The sequence below is a fragment of the Gigantopelta aegis genome, chromosome 6, assembly GCF_016097555.1.
Source record: "Gigantopelta aegis isolate Gae_Host chromosome 6, Gae_host_genome, whole genome shotgun sequence".
In the NCBI taxonomy this organism is placed as follows: Eukaryota; Metazoa; Mollusca; class Gastropoda; order Neomphalida; family Peltospiridae; genus Gigantopelta; species Gigantopelta aegis.
In genome coordinates this window covers 81,405,330-81,426,916 of record NC_054704.1, presented here as the reverse complement: position 1 = coordinate 81,426,916, position 21,587 = coordinate 81,405,330, and the positions used below count along the sequence as shown (strand labels likewise).

The 21,587-nt window shown below is 37.9% G+C and overlaps 1 protein-coding gene across 1 annotated transcript; it reads right to left on the bottom strand.

Moving 5' to 3' along the window:
* Positions 1–4,722: 4,722 nt before the first annotated feature.
* LOC121373955 (methyltransferase-like protein 24) lies at positions 4,723–20,155 on the bottom strand. The gene is made up of 6 exons (XM_041500803.1): positions 19,768–20,155; positions 17,919–18,073; positions 14,523–14,651; positions 8,101–8,175; positions 7,143–7,281; positions 4,723–5,351 (listed from the first exon to the last, which is right to left on the bottom strand). The coding sequence occupies exons 1-6, from the start codon at positions 19,879–19,881 to the stop codon at positions 5,043–5,045; spliced, it is 921 nt and encodes a 306-aa protein (XP_041356737.1). The 5' UTR covers positions 19,882–20,155; the 3' UTR covers positions 4,723–5,042.
* Between the last annotated feature and the right edge of the window lie 1,432 nt (positions 20,156–21,587).

Sequence of the window (21,587 nt, the reverse complement as noted above, 5' to 3'; positions counted from 1 at the left end):
ACCAATTTCGATGGCAAGTTTTGTCATTCACGCCCTAACGTTCTCTGAAATTGAATGCATGAGAGTGTGGGGTTTTTGGCTGTGTCTCACCCTCCTGCATACTGTGAGTGTGTGTCTGTCTGTGTGTGTGTGAGTGGCCATGTCTCACCCTCCTGCATACTGTGAGTGTGTGTCTGTGTGTGTGTGTGTGGCCATGTCTCACCCTCCTGCATACTGTGAGTGTGTGTGTCTGTGTGTGTGTGTGTGTGTGTGTGTGTGTGTGTGTGTGTCTGTGTGTGTGTGAGTGGCCATGTCTCACCCTCCTGCATACTGTGAGTGTGTGTCTGTCTGTGTGTCTGTGTGTGAGTGGCCATGTCTCACCCTCCTGCATACTGTGAGTGTGTGTCTGTCTGTGTGTGTGTGTGTGAGTGGCCATGTCTCACCCTCCTGCACACTGTGAGTGTGTGTCTGTCTGTGTGTGTGTGTGTGTGTGTGTGTGTGTGTGTGTGTGTGTGTGTGTGAGTGGCCATGTCTCACCCTCCTGCATACTGTGAGTGTGTGTGTGTGTGTGTGGCCATGTCTCACCCTCCTGCATACTGTGAGTGAGTGTGTGTGTGTGTGTGGCCATGTCTCACCCTCCTGCATACTGTGAGTGTGTGTGTGTGTGTGTGTGTGTGTGTGTGTGTGTGTGTGTGTGAGTGGCCATGTCTCACCCTCCTGCATACTGTGAGTGTGTGTCTGTGTGTGTGCGAGTGTGTGTGTGTGCGAGTGTGTGTGTGTGTGTGTGTGTGTGTGTGAGTGAGTGGCCATGTCTCACCCTCCTGCATACTGTGAGTGTGTGTCTGTGTGTGTGTGTGTGTCTGTGTGTGCGAGTGTGTGTGTGCGTGCGAGTGTGTGTGTGTGCGAGTGTGTGTGTGTGTGTGTGTGTGTGTGTGTGTGTGTGTGGCCATGTCTCACCCTCCTACATACTGTGAGCGCACCGATTTGACGCTCAAAATGAAATGAAGCATGCCTATTGCGTGTTTGCGTTGAATTTGATTGAACCTATAGTACTGTCGGAAATAGAATAAAAATTATTTTCGTCGATTATTTCTTACATATTAAACAGACAAGTAAATATTATGTAAATATATATTTAATGATAGTCTACCTAATTTAGCATTTACTTGTCTGGGCTCTCATTGATGTACACGGTGGTGTTTACTCTTGAAATGAAAAGAAATATGTCAGTAAACAGGTGATTTGTGCACTTTATTGGAACAGACTATAACAAATGTTGGTCAACATGTGTCAATTTCATTGCTGTTACAATATGTGAGGGACTGTTTCTGATGACAGTTTACCCCTATTCCTCTCCAAAACAAAATATTACTAGACATTTATAAGTAACTTTTGAGCAAAACTGTCAAGAACCAGTTTGAGTTTATGATCTATTATACCGGTATTAAAGGTGCTATCTCAGTTGCATAATGACAGCGATTGCAAATCATGTTTTTATTAAATCTTTCTCTAACATTTAAAGACTACACCTTTAACTATATGCCCTTAAATGATTATAGGAAATGATTTTATCTACTAGTAGAAAAATACATTTTTATTGGAGAATCTTTATCACAAACAGATGCTCACATAGAACTATGATATAGCACCTTTAAGTGGTTGCAAGAATGTGTAAATGTCTAATGTACTTATATTGAATTTATATTCACTAAATATGTTGGTCATAATTAATAATCTATGCTGCAATTCAAAATACTCAGTTAATTTGCAGTTTTAAATTAAAAGTTTGTTTAAGGGTAAATGAAATTGACACATATCATCAAAATGTGTTATAGTCTGTTCCAATAAAGGTCACAAATCTCCTGTTTACCGACATCTTTATTTTAATTTCAAGAGTAAACACCACCTTGTACATCAATGAGAGCCAAAACAAGTAAATGCTAAAGTAGGTAGAGTATCATTAAATAGGTATTTACAAAATATTTACTTGTCAGTTTAATATGAAAGAAATAATTGACGAAAATAATTTTTATTCTATTTCCGACACTACTTTAGTCATTTAACACAGTTCAATATCTAATATGTTTTTTGTTTTTTTTAATGGTTACCATTCAGCATATGAGTCAGCATAAAGTAGCTACTCAATTCAATCGTGCACGTGCGTTTTGTGCAAAACATGTTTTTCAGACCAGCTCGTGAAAAGCCTGACTGATAGCAAATTTTGTTGGGAGATCTTATTAAAATAAATGTGATAGCATCACATGCACAAAACTTGTAGAAAATTGTCTGTAAGTATTTGAGAGAAAATGGCATTTTAAAAAGTGTATAGTTTCTTTTGGTGTTAAGTATACAACACAATAACATCAAACTAGTGCGCTATTTAAATAATACAAAGGTCAATCTACTTAATCATCAAAGCAAGAGTTCAAAAGGCATATCTGATTTTGTTTTTAATTTCTATGAAGAACTATATCCTAAAAGTAACGACACAGCAAATGGTGGTGTGATGTCTGGAAGTCGAAGACCCTAGCTTTAGCCCCCGCACCGAGAATGGATACTAAGTTGATTAATCTACAAACCTGTGACACATCTGTATTATGTTGCCCTGTATTTAGTAATATAAGAAAATATATTATTTACAATAAAAGTAAACAAGAGTCTGTGACGTTAAAACAGGGAAATACACTTTAAAATAGACTACAGCTCGTCTCAAATAAGATGGCACATACCACGGCCTTTAAAATACCAGTCATGGTGCACTGGTTGGAACGGAAAATAGCCCAATGGGCCTACCGACGGGGTTCGATCCCAGACCGACCGCGCATCGAGCAAGCGTTTTACCAGTGAAAAAAGAAGAAGACAATAAAATCAAAGTAATGTCTGATTTGAAAGATCAAAAGCAAAGCTAAGAGTGAAAAAGTACGCACCAGTGCTTAACAACCGGGTGAAACAAGACGTACACCAGTGGTAACGTGCTCGCCTGATGCGCGGTCGGTCTAGGATCGATCCAGGTCGGTTGGCCCATTGGGCCATTTCTCGTTCCAGTAAGTTGTTGACCAGTTTACTTATCTTGGTATTTTACTATATTGTTATGACAAATTCACATCTGCTTTTAAATGTATATCTGAACAAGGATGAAAAGGATCCTTTTCCATCAAAACAAAATTAAGACTTTCTTTTTGAACTACAGTTAATTCGTGTCATTATTTGATATATACGTATCTTATGTATGTAAGATATGAGGATTTCAGAAAGCAGAGGTAATTGAAAAATACACATAGATTTTTATTACAAATAATATATTTTCTTATATTACTAAATACAGGGCAACATAATACAAAATGATATTCATCTTCAGCATTTCCACTATTACATAACAAACTCAGATCTGTTAATATTTCTATATCGGCCAGTTTCAATGCTACACTATGTGCAGATAGCCTTAATATGGAAATACATGCTTAATACACATTTGGGATTGATTTAATCAAGTAATGTGCATCAACCGCAAAATGGTACAATGTGAAACATTGTACAGATATATTCAGCTGATAGAAATGATTCTGCGTTGCAGGATCAAATATCCTTTGCCTAATTATTGACAAATAATACTCAGTATTTCTACCAAGATTTTCCTGATTGTCCCATATTTGTATCCAAACCCTAATTCATATAATAATTCCCCAATAGATGTGACCCTATTATTATTTACATAACTCACTATACATTATGTGCAAACTACCATTTTTTTTTTAGTAGAATTTGGTTTTAATCAATATTTAATCATACGATAATTACATTCATAAAACAATGGATATCTTCCAAATTCAAAATATATCATAATTATTGTTTGTATATCCTTTAACCTTTGGGACATTGACAATGTGGTGCCGCGTGGCCGCCCTCCTTTAATTTTCACCCAGCGAGAACACTGATTAAACACACACACACACACACACACACACACACACACACACACACACACACACACACACACACACACACAAAATACATTACATTTTTATCTTTCATTTCCATAGTATGTACGATGTACATATATACGTAGCCAAGAAAAAAGTTTAACAATTTGATAAATGTGCATACATAGAAGAAAACACATGACTTACAAAATAAAATCTATAATAACTATTTAATAATAATAAAAAAGATTTATGTACACATGACAACAAACACAAACCATAAAATATTTACATCAATTCAATTTTCCCACACAATCGATTATGGATTTCTATAATCGATTATCACATCGGTAGAGCCGCACCGATCAATTATCAATCATTGGAAACATCACCAATACTGGGTTTTTTTCTTAACACATGAAGAGGCTTCTAACACCTTCCTTCATAGCTTAGGTTTTTTAATTCGGTAAAAGTTTTATTTTCAACGTCTCCATTCCCACAGGTTTCCCGATTTCTTTTTCTATCCACCAAAATACCGGCCTCGGTGGCGTCGTGGCAGGCCATCGGTCTACAGGCTGGTAGGTACTGGGTTCGGATCCCAGTCGAGGCATGGGTTTTTTAATCCAGATACCGACTCCAAACCCTAAGTGAGTGCTCCGCAAGGCTCAGTGGGTAGGTGTAAACCACTTGCACCGACCAGTGATCCATAACTGGTTCAACAAAGGCCATGGTTTGTGCTATCCTGCCTGTGGGAAGCGCAAATAAAAGATCCCTTGCTGCCTGTCGTAAAAAGAGTAGCCTATGTGGCGACAGCAGGTTTCCTCTAAAAACAGTGTCAGAATGACCATATGTTTGACGTCCAATAGCCGATGATAAGATAAAAAATCAATGTGCTCTAGCGGCGTCGTTAAAAAAAAAAAAAAAAAAAAAAAAATCTTTTTAATATTAAGATTTTCCTGGTCACTTGCTTTTACAGATCATCTTAACATTTTTGTTTGACAGCCAATTGCCAATAACGGAGTGTCGTTAAAAATAATTTATTCGTTCATTCGTTCATTCGTTCGTTCTTTCATTCATCCATGCATTCATTCACTCATTATTATCCATCACTGTCAATCATACTTTTTAACAAACAGAACACGGTTATTTCACTCGTACCATGTGTAGTTCATGACATCCATATCGAACAGGACCAAACCTAGATGGGTATTTAGACCACGGGTTTTGATGCGATTTAAATATTCTAAACCCCTCGTCATAAACCTGTTTGAGTAGCCGCAGTCCCATTTCGTATTTCGCTAGGTCTGCTTCTGTTTCAAAAGACTGACTAACTCGAATGTGAATTTCAAACACAAACTGGGAGACGTCCTTGAGCGCTCCGCTGGTTACCATTTCCGGTAGTGATGTCAGTTCGGCCTTGTCCGTATCCATCTTTATAATCTGAATTTCCGTCTAAAAAAACAACAAACACAAATGAAATATAACCGGTAGGTGTATCATTACTATGGTTTTAAAACAACCTCGCATACAAACGTTAGCATATGTAGCGATTAAAACAGAAACAACAACACTTTAATTGTTTAGCCTGGAAGAAAAATGACCTATAGGTCCTGCAAATTAATGCTTCTCTTTACTTCGAGTTTTCTGAAAAGGGAAGCAACTGTTATTAAACATCTTATACACTTTATGGTCTGGCAATCAGTTCTAGATGCAGGGATCAGCACGGTTTTCATCTAATAATTATGGGAGTTGGCTTAACTGTCACTTAATACTAGCTAACAGTCAAATCAAGTTTGAGACGAAACAAAAATATGACACTCGTTTCACTGTAATTACATACGTCATTTACAGGCTGCTGATAGTCTGCTATGGTTACTAATTGGCTACATGTTGCTGTCTGCAATAGTTACTGATTGGCTACATGTTCATGATTGTCTGCAGTAGTTACTGACTGGCTACATGGTCATGACTGTCTGCAACAGTTACTGATTGGCTACATGCTCATGATTGTCTGCAATAGTTACTGATTGGCTACTTGCTCTTGATTGGCTGCAATAATTACTGACTGGCTACATCTTCATGATTGTTTGCAATGGTTACTGATTGGCTACAGGCTCATGATTGGCTGCAATAGTTACTGATTGGCTACATATTCATGATTGTCTGTGATAGTTACTGACTGGCTACAGGCTCATGATTGTCTGTGATAGTTACTGATTGGCTACAGGCTCATGATTGTCTGTGATAGTTACTGATTGGCTACTTGCTCTGGATTGTCTGCAATAGTTACTGATTGGTTACATGTTCATGATTGTCTGCAATAGTTACTGATTGGCTACATGTTCATGATTGTCTGCAATAGTTGCCAATTGTCGGCAATAGTTACTGATTGGCTACATGTTCATGGTTGTCTGCAATAGTTACTGATTGGCTACATGTTCATGGTTGTCTGCAATAGTTACTGATTGGCTACATATTCATGATTGTCTGTGATAGTTACTGACTGGCTACAGGCTCATGATTGTCTGTGATAGTTACTGATTGGCTACAGGCTCATGATTGTCTGTGATAGTTACTGATTGGCTACTTGCTCTGGATTGTCTGCAATAGTTACTGATTGGTTACATGTTCATGATTGTCTGCAATAGTTACTGATTGGCTACATGTTCATGATTGTCTGCAATAGTTGCCAATTGTCGGCAATAGTTACTGATTGGCTACATGTTCATGGTTGTCTGCAATAGTTACTGATTGGCTACATGTTCATGGTTGTCTGCAATAGTTACTGATTGGCTACATTCTGCTTATTGTGTATAGTAGTTACTTTTAGTACTTTCGTTTTATTTATTACTAAAATAGGTGATGTGTCTTATTTACGAATAAGGCCTTAATTTCTAAAAGTGCTTGAAAAGAGAGCGGGTGTGTCCTAGTCAAAGACATGGGCCTATTGATGGTCAAATACGGTGCAAGAAACAATAATGTAAAACTCGCCATGTTTCATGAACTCGATCTGAACCGCGATCTACAGAACTGTACCGCGGTTCATATCGAGCTGACGAAACATGGTGGTATACCGGTATATATAGTTCTGCAGAATACTTGTAACTATGATATAGCACCTTTAACTTTGCTGCATTTTATTTGGCTAATTGAAACGTGCATTTGACTAAGGATTTTCTGACCCAATTTGCTAATAAATTTTGTTCTCCATGTTAAAGCCTGGAAATATGCATATAGTTATACCTGTGAATGTCCAAGCTGTTTTCTTATTCCCGCCAGCGTGTTTAAGCGCCATCCCTGAGGATTGGTGTATTCTCTTTCTGCAAGGCCCAGCTTGTGGAAGTGGATCAGGTCTGATCGATTGTGATCGTCCTGTTTCATGCTGCAATGTATACAAGTACATTTTCGTCACACCTTTATGACATTTCTCCGACTTCTCCGGTGAAATACATTATATGATGTGCTAAGTGATCTTTCTTGGAGTATACCTTAAAATTATTTCATAATGTGCTTAGCTGTTGCTGACCAAATATCTCCAAGTGACCCATTTTAAAATATCCCTTACAGTAAAGGATCTCCTCAGGAGTGGCTGTCCTCCAATAGACGAGGCACTAGATAGCGATTCATGGAATCAGTCATTATTTTGCCAATGCCCACTCGGCTCTGCATTGTGCAGAGATACGGCCCTGATCACGTGTTACGGTTTTGTCGTTCAGATTGGATATATTGTTCAATGGGATAATCTTAAAAACACACAAAAAACAAACAACAAAAACACACGCACAAAACAAAACAAAAACAATTTATTCTGTAGTCCTAAGGCTCCATGAACTTTTTTGTTGTAAATAATTTCAATTTCATTTGACAAAAAATTAAAAGTAGGATTGTTTTGGAAATAACACCCCCCCTACCCCCCAAAAAACCCCCCCACACAAAAGAACCCTCACTATTTTTGTGTGAAATGTAAAAATACAATCGGAAATAAATAAATAGATTGTAATGCATATCGTAGTAAAAAATCGACGTTCACTGCTGGGAAGGACTATAGGTTCAGTGATATTTTCACTAGACTAAAGCTGTATTCTTCTTTAACACTTACCTAATGATATTTAATTTACCTGGGAATGAATGAATGAATGAATGTTTAAAGACACCCCAGCACGAAAAATACATCGGCTATTGGGTGTCAGACTAAATTTACCTGGGATCAAAGGCGTGCACATGACATCCATATTTCTTTGACACGGCGTCGTCAAACGACCAGTCATTGTTAATTCTAAAAAACAAATATTTAACTATTGTTAAAGCTGCAATATTCCTCGCCGTTTTGCAAGCACGAGTCGAATGTTCGGAAGTCACGTGGCAGTCGATCTATTTCAAAGCGCTGCACGAACATTCCATTTGTGCCCGCGAGACACGACGACCAATCTAATTAAAATTAGCTCCACTATTACATGTAGATCTAACACCAGCCAGTTGGAGCTCATGTCCACCAATCAAAACCTTACTTGCAGAATCCTGGCAGTGATTTAAAACTAACAACACTGCGTAGTCCCCAATGTCCAGGTAACATTTCGTCTGTAAATAATAATTTAAATATTGACCAATCACACTTCGCCTTTTATAACGTTATTTGGGAGCATACAAATTCTAAAAATATCGGGCGAGTCTATTTTAGTGGCCGCAGTACAGCGAACCATACCAATACGTACGGGGTGGGTTATCAGTCTTCAATTTTACATTAAAAATTATTTATTTTATAAAATAAAACATGTTTTAAGGCATTCGTATTCCACACGAAACATGTCGTATACCCTCAGGATAATTCGGAATGTTTTCAAATTATTTTTAAATCACTGGCAGGATTCTGCAAGTAAGGTTTTGATTGGTGGACATGAGCTCCAACTGGCTGGTGTTAGATCCACATGTAATAGTGGAGCTAATTTTAATTAGATTGCACGACGACAAACTCTGGTTTGACGACACATTAAAAACAAGTTATTTAGTTTACATTATTGCCCTTAAGCAGTTTAATAAAGATAAAACTACAGAGAATCATATAAATCTACGAGTGAAGAAGAAAATGTACAAGCTACTGGAGCGTATACGCCGAAGGAAGTATATTCATACAGAGGGGGATATGCTAGACTTGCTGAAACGCAACAATCTCAAACAATTCTATGCCAAATTTTCAAAACGGAAAAAGTTAAATAGTGTTACACCACTGAACATTTTCTTTGAACATTTTAAATCAATAGCCTGTACTGAAGAACGGGAAAATGTTAATAATACTGAAACTTTTAAGACCAATGATGATTGTATTTTTGAAGAATAAAAATATTTCTATAACAGAAATTGAAACAGCCATAGAGAATCTGAAACGTGATAAAGCTCATGGACCGGATCGAATTATCAACGAATATTTCATTGAATGTAAAATATACTTTCTACCCATGTTATATAAAATCTTTAATTTTATTTTAAGTACTGGATATTTCCCAGAAGGCTGGTCTAAAGCTATAATTATTCCTATTTTTAAGAAAAGAGATCAATTCGATCCTAATAATTATCGTGGAATTAGCCTTTTGAGTTGCCTAGGGAAATTGTTTACAAATATATTAAATCAAAGACTGCTTGTGTAGTCATCCACTTATAATATTATCAGTGATGCACAGTTTGGTTTTCAGCCAGGACGTAGTACAGTAGACGCCATTTTCGCGCTACATTCCATTATTACGCAATCTCTGTCTGCAAAGAAAAGATTATACTGTGCATTTATTGATTTAAAAAAAGCATTCGACTTTATCGACCGCCAGAAATTATGGTGCAAACTGTCAAACGTTGGTATTAAGGGAAAACTGTTATCAGTTATTTAATATCTTAATGTTCAGAGTTGTATTCGTATTGATGGCTTCCGTTCAGAATATTTTATTAACAACTTGGGTTTAATGCAAGGCGAAGTATTATCTCCCATCCTGTTTGCATTATATGTTAACGATTTTAAAATGAATTTTATTGAGAAGAGATGTGTGCCAGTTGAATGTAAAAATATTAGTCTTTTTCTATGATGTATGCCGATGATTTGGTGCTTTTGTCGGAGTCAGTGCAAGGCCTGCAACATATGTTAGACAGTTTATTTGATTATTCAAATGAATGGGGAATGGAAGTTAATATTACTAAAACTAAGATCATGATTTTCAGGAATGGTGGGATAATTAGTAGTTCAGAGAAATGGATTTATAACGGTAAAATATTAGAATTGGTTGATAGTTTTTCGTATTTAGGATTTATTTTGCATAATAATAGTAAATTCACAGTTGCATTGAAACACTTAGCAGACCAAGGCAGAAAAGCTTTATTTGCCTTGCATTCTAAAACAAAACCTTTGAATATTGAAACATTGTTATCATTGTTTGACTGTTATATCACATGTATTGTATGTTATGCTTCAAAAGTTTAGGGATCTCATATAGGAGATATTGTTGAAAGAGTACATCTTAATTTTTGTAAAAGAATGCTAAGGGTTAAACGATCTACTAATAATTCTGTGGTGTATGCTGAACTCGGCCGCCTTCCATTACGCACTAATAGAGTATTTAACATGATAAAGTGCTGGCCTAAGCTTCTGAACACAGATAATTGCATTCTCAGAAATTGTTATTTATATTTGTACGATTGTGCTGAAAATAAAAATAAAAACAACTGGGCATATCAAATAAAACACGAACTAAATATGTTAGGATTTGGTGATTTATGGACCCACCAACAGCTAGACCCAATACATGTAACACTCATTAAACAGAATAACAGACCAATCCCAACAAGCCATTGGAGTTCAAATATCAGATTCCACTAAAATTCACACACTACTTACATTATATTGATATTTATGCTTTACAATATTACTTGTCTAAATACATCCCAGAGCGATTTAGGAAAGCCATAACAAGATACCGCCTGTCATCACACAATCTAGCTATTGAAACTGGCAGATACAATAATACTGACAGAGCAAATAGATTATGTTTAATTTGTGATAAAGATACTGAAGATGAATTTCCTAATATTTTGTATGAGCACTAAGAAGAATATAAGTGTCTGGTATTTTTGAGAAGTCATACTAAATGCCTTGAAACAATGGAAAAATCTTTAAAATTCCATTTTATTTGAAAAAACCCCCACGTCATATGCATTAGGTCTACACACATTTATCTTTTTTCCCTGTCAAATCCATCCCAATTGCTGTATAAATATTAAATATTACAACAGTGTTAATTAATTAAGAAACACTATCCTTCTGAATTCGGAAATATTGTTTCAGGGGTCTTTTCAATGAAAAAACACCCGAAACAATGTTGGTATATTATTAAAATCCCGAAACGTGCCCCATTTTATAGCTAATGGTATGTAGTTTATGTGTACCAAAATTCATTATCCATACACGCAAAATTACGCATGATTTTAGCATTCTCGAATCATTGGGGTGAACTTTACCAACCCCCACCAAAAAAACCCTCAACCAACCCCCCCAAAAAAAACCCATACACACAAAGAAAACCAAAGTAACAAAACAACAAAAACAACAACAACAACTAATTAGTTGAAAATTAGTTGCTAGTAAGATAAAATGACATTTTAAAGATTCTTCAGTTGTCTCTAAGTATTCAGTAAAACTACTGCAAACTACCAGTCTACTATACATCAGAACTTCATAACCGTCTTAATACGTTCATGGTTCTATGTACATTATTTCCTGAGATAATAGGACTTGAAATATAGCACAGAAATGATAATGGCCATTTTCGAGCTGAATATAACACCTACTACAATGGTTAGCAACATTTTAAAAAACTGACTTGGAATAAAGAGCCCAAATTTCGGATTTATTAATGTGGATGACTGAAACATATTTGATACAAATTTCAAGTGAATCTGAGACTGAAGTGCGTGGGCGATCCTAAATATTTGCTGATTTGAAATGGATCGACCCTATGTTATTTGGACATACTAAATGTCATAACAGAATATTAATTTTGCTATTCTTAATAGCTTCATCTTTACAAGAGACCTGACCTTTTATATGTATATTCCGCATTATGTTCCCCCTTGGAGAGGGACTCTCTTTTCCCAATCCACCACCCACCCGCCCTAGTTACGGGCTAGATCGTAAAGTAAAAGAGTAAAGTTTGTTTTATTTAACGACGCCACTAGAGCACATTGATTTTTTTTTATCTTATCACCGGCTATTGGACGTCAAACATATGGTCATTCTGACGCTGTTTTGTTTTAGAGGAAACCCGCTGTCGCCACATAGGCTACTCTTTTACGACAGGCAGCAAGGGATATTTTATTTGCGCTTCCCACAGGCAGGATAGCACAAAGCATGGCCTTTGTTGAAGCAGTTATGGATCACTGGTCGGTGCAAGTGGTTTACACCTACCCATTGAGCCTTGCGGAGCACTCACTCAGGGTTTGGAGTCGGTATCTGGATTAATCGTGACGTATCGTTTTCCAGCGATTGACGCGTTGATAGGTTTTTGTTTTGTTTTTATTCAGGGCCGTACCCTCCGGGGGGGCAGGGGGGGGGGGGCAGCTTCCCACCCCCTGAGAATCTTGTCCTTTTTTTTTTTTATATATATCTCCAGTAATAGCATAGAAATGTCAGGGTTTAATTTGTATAGTGTTTAATTCCCTGTATTTTGTATGTCATACGCTCAGGTAATATTCTAGAGGTTATAATATGTTATACGGCTACAGGTCTCTGACCGTCCATATTAAATAATAATACTGTATATCGAGACCAACGCGCTAAAAATAGAACAGGAAATGCATAACGGAAACCCTAATAGTTTGATATTTCGAGAATACAAAATCTAAAATGGCAATGTCCAATTCTCCAATTTCTGATGCGCCTAGCGCTAAGAAGGCAAAGAGATACACACAGCAAAGTGTATCGTCTTTTTTTCACAAATCAACAAGGTAAGTTGCTGTCAAGTCTTGAAAAATTACCATTTGCATTAATGTTGACACAATCGATGTCACGGACACGATGTGTTCAGTTGAATAATAAAATTAATGCTGATTGTATATTGCCTAATCATCTTAATAGACCCTACTACTACTGTCCCTACTATTATAAAATAATATAAAAGTGTTGGGTTTTTGTGTGTGTTTTTTTGTTGTTGTAATGAGGTGAGTTAATATAGCTGTATTCCTACAGAATCGTTTCCAGAAACAAAATGTGTGCACATAATTTGCAGCAAGGCATGTGTTGTCAAAGCTGCGTTCACCGACACGTGTTCACGAACGCTAAGGGACTGTCTAAAAATGTCATCACTTCTCCTTAAAGGAATAACCCTCTAATACTTTTCAACACCCCCTGCCCCATCCAAACTAATTTAGTCAGGGAAAAAGCAGGTGTTGAAATGTTTTGTGCCACAACACTTGTAGGACGAAACTGACAAGGTGTATCTTAAATGACAGACTCGGCAAATCTTGAAACAAATCGGAAACGGGACATTTACGTATAATAGTCGAGACTAGTTTACGTGTAGTTCGTGAAAATGTTTGTTAAAGGTGCTTTGTCTGTTTTTCTATATTTTAATATGTTTTACTAAAACAAAATATAAGCAAGACTGCAGTTTAAAAAAATTCGTGCAGTTTTTTTTCTATCAACGAATATCGTCCTCTATCCACACGCAAGGCTCAGATTTTGACGCCATTTCTCTGTTAACCTGCCGTTTGGCTGACCGCTTCCAGAACTAATATATAGGAAAATGGCGTCAAAATGTGAGCGATGTATGTTGACAGTGGACGTTATTCGTTGATTGAAAACGCACACGAGTTTATTAAAACAGCAGTTTTACTTGTATTTTGCATTAGTAAAATATATTAAAAGATAGAAAAACAGGTTTAGAATTTCACTTTATAAATAAATAATAAATTAAAAAAAAACCAGTAAAAAAAAAAAAAAAAAGAACTTTTGGACACTTCCTTTTTCGACTTTTTATTTGCATGGGCGTTTTACCCCCTCCCCTCCCCCCCTCCTCACCTCTCTCCCCTTCCGCGGGTTATTCGGTTAGAGAGAAGTGATGAAATTTTGAGACGGTCCCTAACGTTCACGAGCGCTTTGATTGAAGTCGACGACACATGATTGTGAACTTTCTTATTTGCTTGGTACACAATAAATATTGCATATCTTACCATAACTTGATGTTAAATTAATTTATAAAATTTAGTGCCCCCCCATGGATTTTGGTCAGGGTACGGCCCTGTTATTTTTGTTGTTGGTTTTTTTGTGGGGTTTGTTATCGTTTGTTTTCCCTTGTCACCGAATCAGTCCAGTTTATAGCCTGTATCCATTCTGTTCTTAGTCACGTACACAACAACAATATTGTCCAGACAATGGCCTCAAACCAAACTACTAAACAGCTATTTACGCTGAACGTCCCCTGTCCCTCCCCATAAATAGTTAAAGTGCCCCCTTTTCAACAATTTATTAACAATTTTTATTGAGGTGCCCTTTTCAGGGAGTTTCTCCAGGTGCCCCTTTGCTCTTAGTCCCCTCCATAAAATGTTTCCTAGGTCCGCCCCTGGCAAGAAAGACCATTATTCTGTACTCGCCCGAAAGAATATATCAAACATGGCTGCTTCGGTCTGTATTGTTCGTCATCGCAGATGTCCCAGCCGCCGTCATCGGCCTTGCCCATTCTAACGATGTTGTTGCATTTTACTTGCACGGTGTTCACGTACCTAAAAATAAAAATAACAAGGAATCGGAAACGCTGCACATCCCATCGGAGTTTCGTGATCTTATTCCTATATGTGAAGTTTCATGATCTTATTCCTATATGTGAAGTTCCGTGATCTTGATCTTATTCCTATATGTGAAGTTCCGTGATCTTATTCCTACATGTGAAGTTCCGTGATCTTATTCCTACATGTGAAGTTTCATGATCTTATTCCTATATGTGAAGTTTCGTGAATATTGGATGAGAAATGAAGTATGTAATTTCTATTTTTCGGTAACCAAGTGACCATGAACTTTGACAAAAAGAGACGAAATGTGAACTCGTTCGAGAGATCATGATTCCTTTCCCTTTACGTTGGGAAACGAGATTTATACCGGCCTCGGTGGCGTCGTGGTTAAGCTATCGGATATAAGACTGGTAGGTACTGGGTTCGCAGCCCGGTATCGGCTCCCACCCAGAGTTTTAACGACTCAGTGGGTAGATGTAAGACCACTGCACCGACTTTTCTTTCGCTAACCACTAACAACTAACCCACTGTCCTGGACAAACAGACAGCCCAGATAGTGAGGTGTGTGCCTATAATAACGTGCTTGAACCTTAATTTGATATAAGCACGAAAATGGGTTGAAGTGAATGAAAGCATTGTGTTTAGTTCAATAACGCTCAAAATTATAGCTCGTTGTTTAGACGCGTCCGTGAAATTATCATTTTCAAAGTAGGCCGATAGGCGTTCGGTGTACGCTGTCTAAGATTCGACATCCTGGTTAAACGAATCGACTTCACCATACATTGCCATAGTGAAACAGTTACAAATTTGAGACCATTTGTGCTTAAATCGATTCATAATTAGTGATGTGGAACCAAACGTAAAAGGTAAAATATACTAAACTATAATGTTGGCGGCCATATTGGATTTAACCCCAAATGATGAAGTCTGCCTTCTTCACCACTTACCCGCTGATCCGCTGTAGAAACATCACCTCCAGTACTTGACCGCATGAGAGTGGATAACATCACTCTAGAAGGGTTCCTGTGTATCACCCTAACGCCTTAACAAGGCTACACGGGGACGTATAGATCGGACTGTAATTCCTCACTGTGTATTACCGTACACTGGATATTGCGATCTTCGCCAGAGATAAACAAAATACCAACGTATCGAGGTAAGTTATTTGTCGTTTTGAAATTAGAATGTATTGCACCAATCGTGATTACCGCAAGCTTGCAGCTGCTAAAGCGATGTTTGATGTCAAAAGTGTTGTTGTGACATAACACATTTTGAGGTATTCATGTCATAAAGGTAGCATGGCAAAATACGATATTTATGTAACTGTTTATTGTATGTGTGTGTGTGTGTGTGTGTGTGTGTGTGTGTGTGTGTGTGTGTGTGTGTATGTGTGAACCGTTGTGTCGAACTTACTTGAGTCGATATATCGCTTGTGTCGATATGAATGGCCGGTCCCGGCCAAAATGGGTATAAACTATTATGTTTTTTTCTCGGTTGAGTCGATACGTTTGAGTCGGCATTACGTTTGTGTCGATATTTGTTTTTTGGTTCCAACGTAGACTTTTATATGGAAAAATGTTTCCATGTGTCGATATAAATATTATGTGTTAAAACAATAAAATATCAATAAAGTTAAGTATGAATTGCGCGACCTATCATTAGTGCCGGATCGGTCTTGTGAAACGAAATCTTATAGAGTTCTCAAGTTGTCTTCCCACATAAAGCACACTGCTGTCAAGATGCAACCTTGAATGGTTTTATTGTAACATCCAAATCAGCCATTCTCTTACCATAACTGTACTTCAGTGTAACACGAAAATGTGTGAAAACGCAAAATAGCCCTACAGACTTGACGCAAATACACGTTACCATAAGCGTAAGAGACGGGGGTAGATGGCAAGGGGGGGGGGGGGGCTAATCGAACTGCTCCCTTGTGCTGGAGCAAATCTTCAAATTGGGGCAAAAATGATAGAGATATTCGGGCAAAATGTGTTGACCTGAGACCTTTTTACCATGAATTTCCATCATTGTACCCGCAAAATTTGTTGTTATCCATGTACAAATTTGTTTGCAACCCTATATAGCTGTTTAGCAGTAATGCAGTAGATAAGGTTATGATACATCATATTAAATTGTGAGCCGCGACGAACACAGCTATCTAAACAGTCATTATTAACAACTAAAGGTAAACATGTATTTAAAGGATAACCCTTGTGCAAAGCCCAAATAAGCAATAATTTACCCCTTTAACTAATTAGTACAACTTAACTACAACTCCCAATTAATTTCCTTTTGCCAATTTACTCTACAGTGGGGATTGGCATAAAATACATATCAAGATATAATATTAAGAAAATAAACTAGGAAGTTATAAAATTTAGCCAATATAAAATACCGATATTATCAAACTCAGAAAGAAAGAAATGTCTTATTTAACGACGCACTCAACACATTTTATTTATGGTTATATGGCGTCAGACATATGGTTAAGGACCACACAGATTTTGAGAGGAAACCCGCTGTCGCCACTACATGGGCTACTCTTCCGATTAGCAGCAAGGGATCTTTTATTTGCGCTTCCTACAGGTAGGATAGCACAAACCATGGCCTTTGTTGAACCAGTTATGGATCACTGGTCGGTGCAAGTGATTTACACTATACCCATTGAGCCTTGCGGAGCACTCACTCAGGGATTGGAGTCGGTATATGGATTAAAAATCCCATGTCTCGACTGGGATCCGAACCCAGTACCTACCAGCCTGTAGACCGATGGCCTACCACGACGCCGGTCAAACTCAGAAAGATGCCCTTACATGTATAACAATCCATATTCCCTTTTGCCCTTGATTCGCTGCCGAAAATATTTACTGGGTCCGCCCTTGTGGAATGAATGAATGAATGAATGAATGAATGGATGGATGGATGAATGGATGGATGGATGGATGAATGAATGAATGAATAAATGAATCGAATGAATGAATGCATGAATGAATGGATGGATGGGTGGACGGATGGATGAATGAACGAATAGATGAACGAATGAATGAATGAATGAATGTTTAACGACACCCCAGCACAAAAATACATATCGGATGGAAACTGGTACTAGGATGCTAACTTAGTACCTATAGTATCTTTAAATTCAATGACTAAATCACTACACCAGCAAGGCCGGTTCTGCCCTCCACATTTAGGGGTGGGTGTGGGGTGGTTGTGGTTGTGGGGGTGGGTATAATATTATTTAAGCATTTCAGTACTCACGTGTGGTATTCTTCTGCTATCTCCGACCACGTCTTTTTTGTACTTAGATTTGAGGATTGTAACGTCTGTTCCGTTAACATGGTCTGGTTAGGATTTCGTAGTACAGGTACACCGTGTGTCGCGCTGGGTCCGTTTTTATTACCGCAGTCACATTCCTGTACAAGTCAAAAGCAAACACTGGTCACGGATAACGGTTATTAGTTTAAAGAGGCCGTTTCAAAACTACCTAAAGACCAAAAATATTTGTTCTTTTTTTCTTATAAAATTATTATGCCTGCAAAAACTACACCCAAATAATTACAATTAAAACTATCAAAAAGATCACCAATATGTTAACGCGTGACGTCACACTTTGAATTTTAATTGCAAGAACTGGCTGTCATTTTAATGGAAAAGCGTTGAATATTGTTTGTGTACTTTATATATATTTGCCAAGATTTCCCGAGGAAACCACTGTTTACGCTGAACAGCATCACATTAAAATGAAAATAAACAGTATGACAAAAAAGTGTTTGGTGGATCAATTATTTTGTAATTATCTATCACAAATACATGTATAAAAACACTCAACTCAAATACTTGCAACCTTCAGGGTGAACCTTTAATTTAGGCGTCGAAGCTGGAGTGCAAAAAGGCATTGCTTCAAACGCAAGTATTCACAAAAGGTAAACACGCGTACGCACACGCACGTGTTCGCGGTTGCACACATACACTGACTATATAAATAACCATTATATCCTTTTTTATTTTCTCCACCACCCCGCGGGTTTCCTCTCTAAGACTATATGCCAGAATTACCAACTGTTTGACATCCAATAGCCGATGTTTAATAAATCAATGTGCTCTAGTGGTGTCGTTAAACAAAACAAACTTTTTTTCAATCAATATAATATATTATACCACGGATAAAATTGCTGGCTTCAACCAGTATGACAAAAAAATGGACTATGGATAATAGTATTTCCACAACAAATCAATGTCACAGCTGGGGTTTTTCGATTTTTGACACTTTTGTAGAACGCGAACTAGAACCACCAGCTGTATACAGACTGCACAGTTATAACTTAAAAACAATAATAAAAAAGGAGTGATTTTTTTTTTGCAGCGCAGATATAGAAGAGTACAAAAAAAACCTAAGGTTTAACAAATCTTTACACTAGTTAATAACTAAGCAACTATGCATTGGCGTCGCCATAGACGGGGTGAGGTGGTTGGGTGGTGGGCACTAGGCACGGCGATTAGGTTATGACCAGTCTACTCACTTCATTTCCCCACAGCCTTATATATTGGCCTGTTTTATAATCCTAAGAACACTTTCTATGGAACTGCCCGCTGGTATATCAAAGGCAGTGGTATGTGATGTCCTGTCTGTGGGATGGTGCATATAAAAGATCCTTTGTTACATCAGGAAAAAATGTAGCGGGTTTCCTCTGATGGCTACGTGGCAGAATTACCAAATGTCTGACATTCAATAGCCGATGATCAATTAATCAGTGTGCTCCAGTGGTGTCGTTAAACAAAATGATTATTTTCTATGGTACTGGTGTACCCACCCATCCCAAATATAAATTTCTAGCCCAACCAGTGAAAATATACGGCTGTTTTGTTCATCCAAAACTAGGATATTGGCTATCACAGGCATAGCCACGATTTTATACTGGAGGGGGGGAACCCACACTATTAGTCACTATATATGTATGATTTTTATACAATTTAATATAGTGAAAACAAAACAAAAAAGGTTTGAATGGGGGGGGGGGGCATGGATCCCTTGTCCCACCCCTAGCTACCCATCCATCCCCCGATATAAACTTGTAGCCACGTCAGGGCAAATATATCTGTAACCCACCTTTTCGCTGTATTGTATCACGACTGTTTCGTTTAACCAAGTGGAAACAACAAGAAGTATGGCCAAAGTTGTCAACGTAAGAACGATTAGAATACGACTGTTCAAAATCCTCATGATTGGTGCGCTGTTTTCGTCACAATTTCACTTTTACTGCTTCCACAGAAAAAAGGTTTCACGCATGAAACCGTAACAAATGAATATTATAAAACGTCGGTGCTTGTTTCAAATGTTATTTTTAAACTTCGCTAGCTACCCAGCATCAAGTTTATTCAGTAAACGTTTCGCAAACGTTCGCGAACTACTGATTCTCGTAGTGGTAATTCAGTTTACTGTGTAGCGTAGAAATCCGGCTTGCTAGCGACAAGCGGTTGACTGAACATGCCCCTGAACTATTGATAGGGACAATGTAACATGGACCCAGCCGTGTGACACGGACAACGACTAAATGCACAGCAACATGTATTCATACTTGTATTACATTACAAACGAACAGCTGCATGTATATAGGGTTGTCTTCGAGGAAGGAAGGGTTTTATTTAACGACGCACTCAACACATTTTAATTACGGTTATATGGCGTCGGACATATGGTTAAGGACCACACAGACATATAGAGAGGAAACCCGCTGTCGCCACTTCATGAGCTACTCTTTTCGATTAGCAGCAAGGGATCTTTTATAACCACCATCCCACAGACAGGATACTACATACCACGGCCTTTGATATACCAGTCGTGGTGCACTGGCTGGAGCGAGAAATAACCCAATGGGTCCATTGACTGGGCCTAGCCCGAGTAGTATGACGATAAGTTTAGACAGCTAGATGGACATTTGGACACTTCTTAACACTCTCTTACGTGTTGATAACGGTTCAAATGCCCTTCTATCGTCGGAGTGGGGGGAGGGGGAGTTAGCTCAATCGGTTGAGTACTCGCTTGAGGTGCTTGCGTCGCAGGATCGAACCACCGCGATGGATCCATTCAGCTGATTGTTTTTTTTCTCGTTCCAACCAGTGCACCACAACTGGACAAAGGCTGTGGTATGTGTTTTCCTGTCTGTGGGAAAGTGCATATAAAAGATCCCTTGCTGCATTAGAAAAAACGTAGCGGGTTTCCTCTGATTAATCGATGTGCTCCAGTGGTGTCGTTAAACAAAACAAACATCTGTGATCATCAAGAGTGCTCGAGCTAAGTGTATCCATACAGTTTTAATCGTGGGGCCTTTGATGCGAATACACTTAAACTTTTAACAAAAGAAACCATGACAATGTAACAGGTCAGGTCAGGTCAGGTCAGGTCATTAGGCTTAACGTGCACATTCAAAGCAAGCTGTTGTAGTGCACGCCTGTCATAGGCGCAGGTGTTGACCCATGCCGGCTCCTCCGTCCAAGGCAGGAAAGAGTTTGAGGTAATATTTGTCATGATTTTGTCATGATGTTATCATGGTTTTGTCATGATTTTATAATGGTTTGTGACAAAGGTATTTTTAAATATGTGAAAATATATTTGTTTATCATGGTTTTGTCATGATTTTATTATGGTTTGTGACAAAGATATTTTTAAATATGTGAATTTTTTTTTGTTTATTATGGTTTTGTCATGATTTTATCATGGTTTGTAAAAGAGGTATTTTTAAATATCTAAAACAAATATTTGTTTATCATGGTTTTGTCCCACAGACAGGATAGTGTATACCACACCATAGACCAGTTGTTAAACACTGGCTGTAATGAGAAATAGATACCCGCTACCAACACATAAGTGGTTTTCCCTCCTTTTCTTCATAAATCCATTCGTAGAGTCCCTGTACGGTGTGTAATATA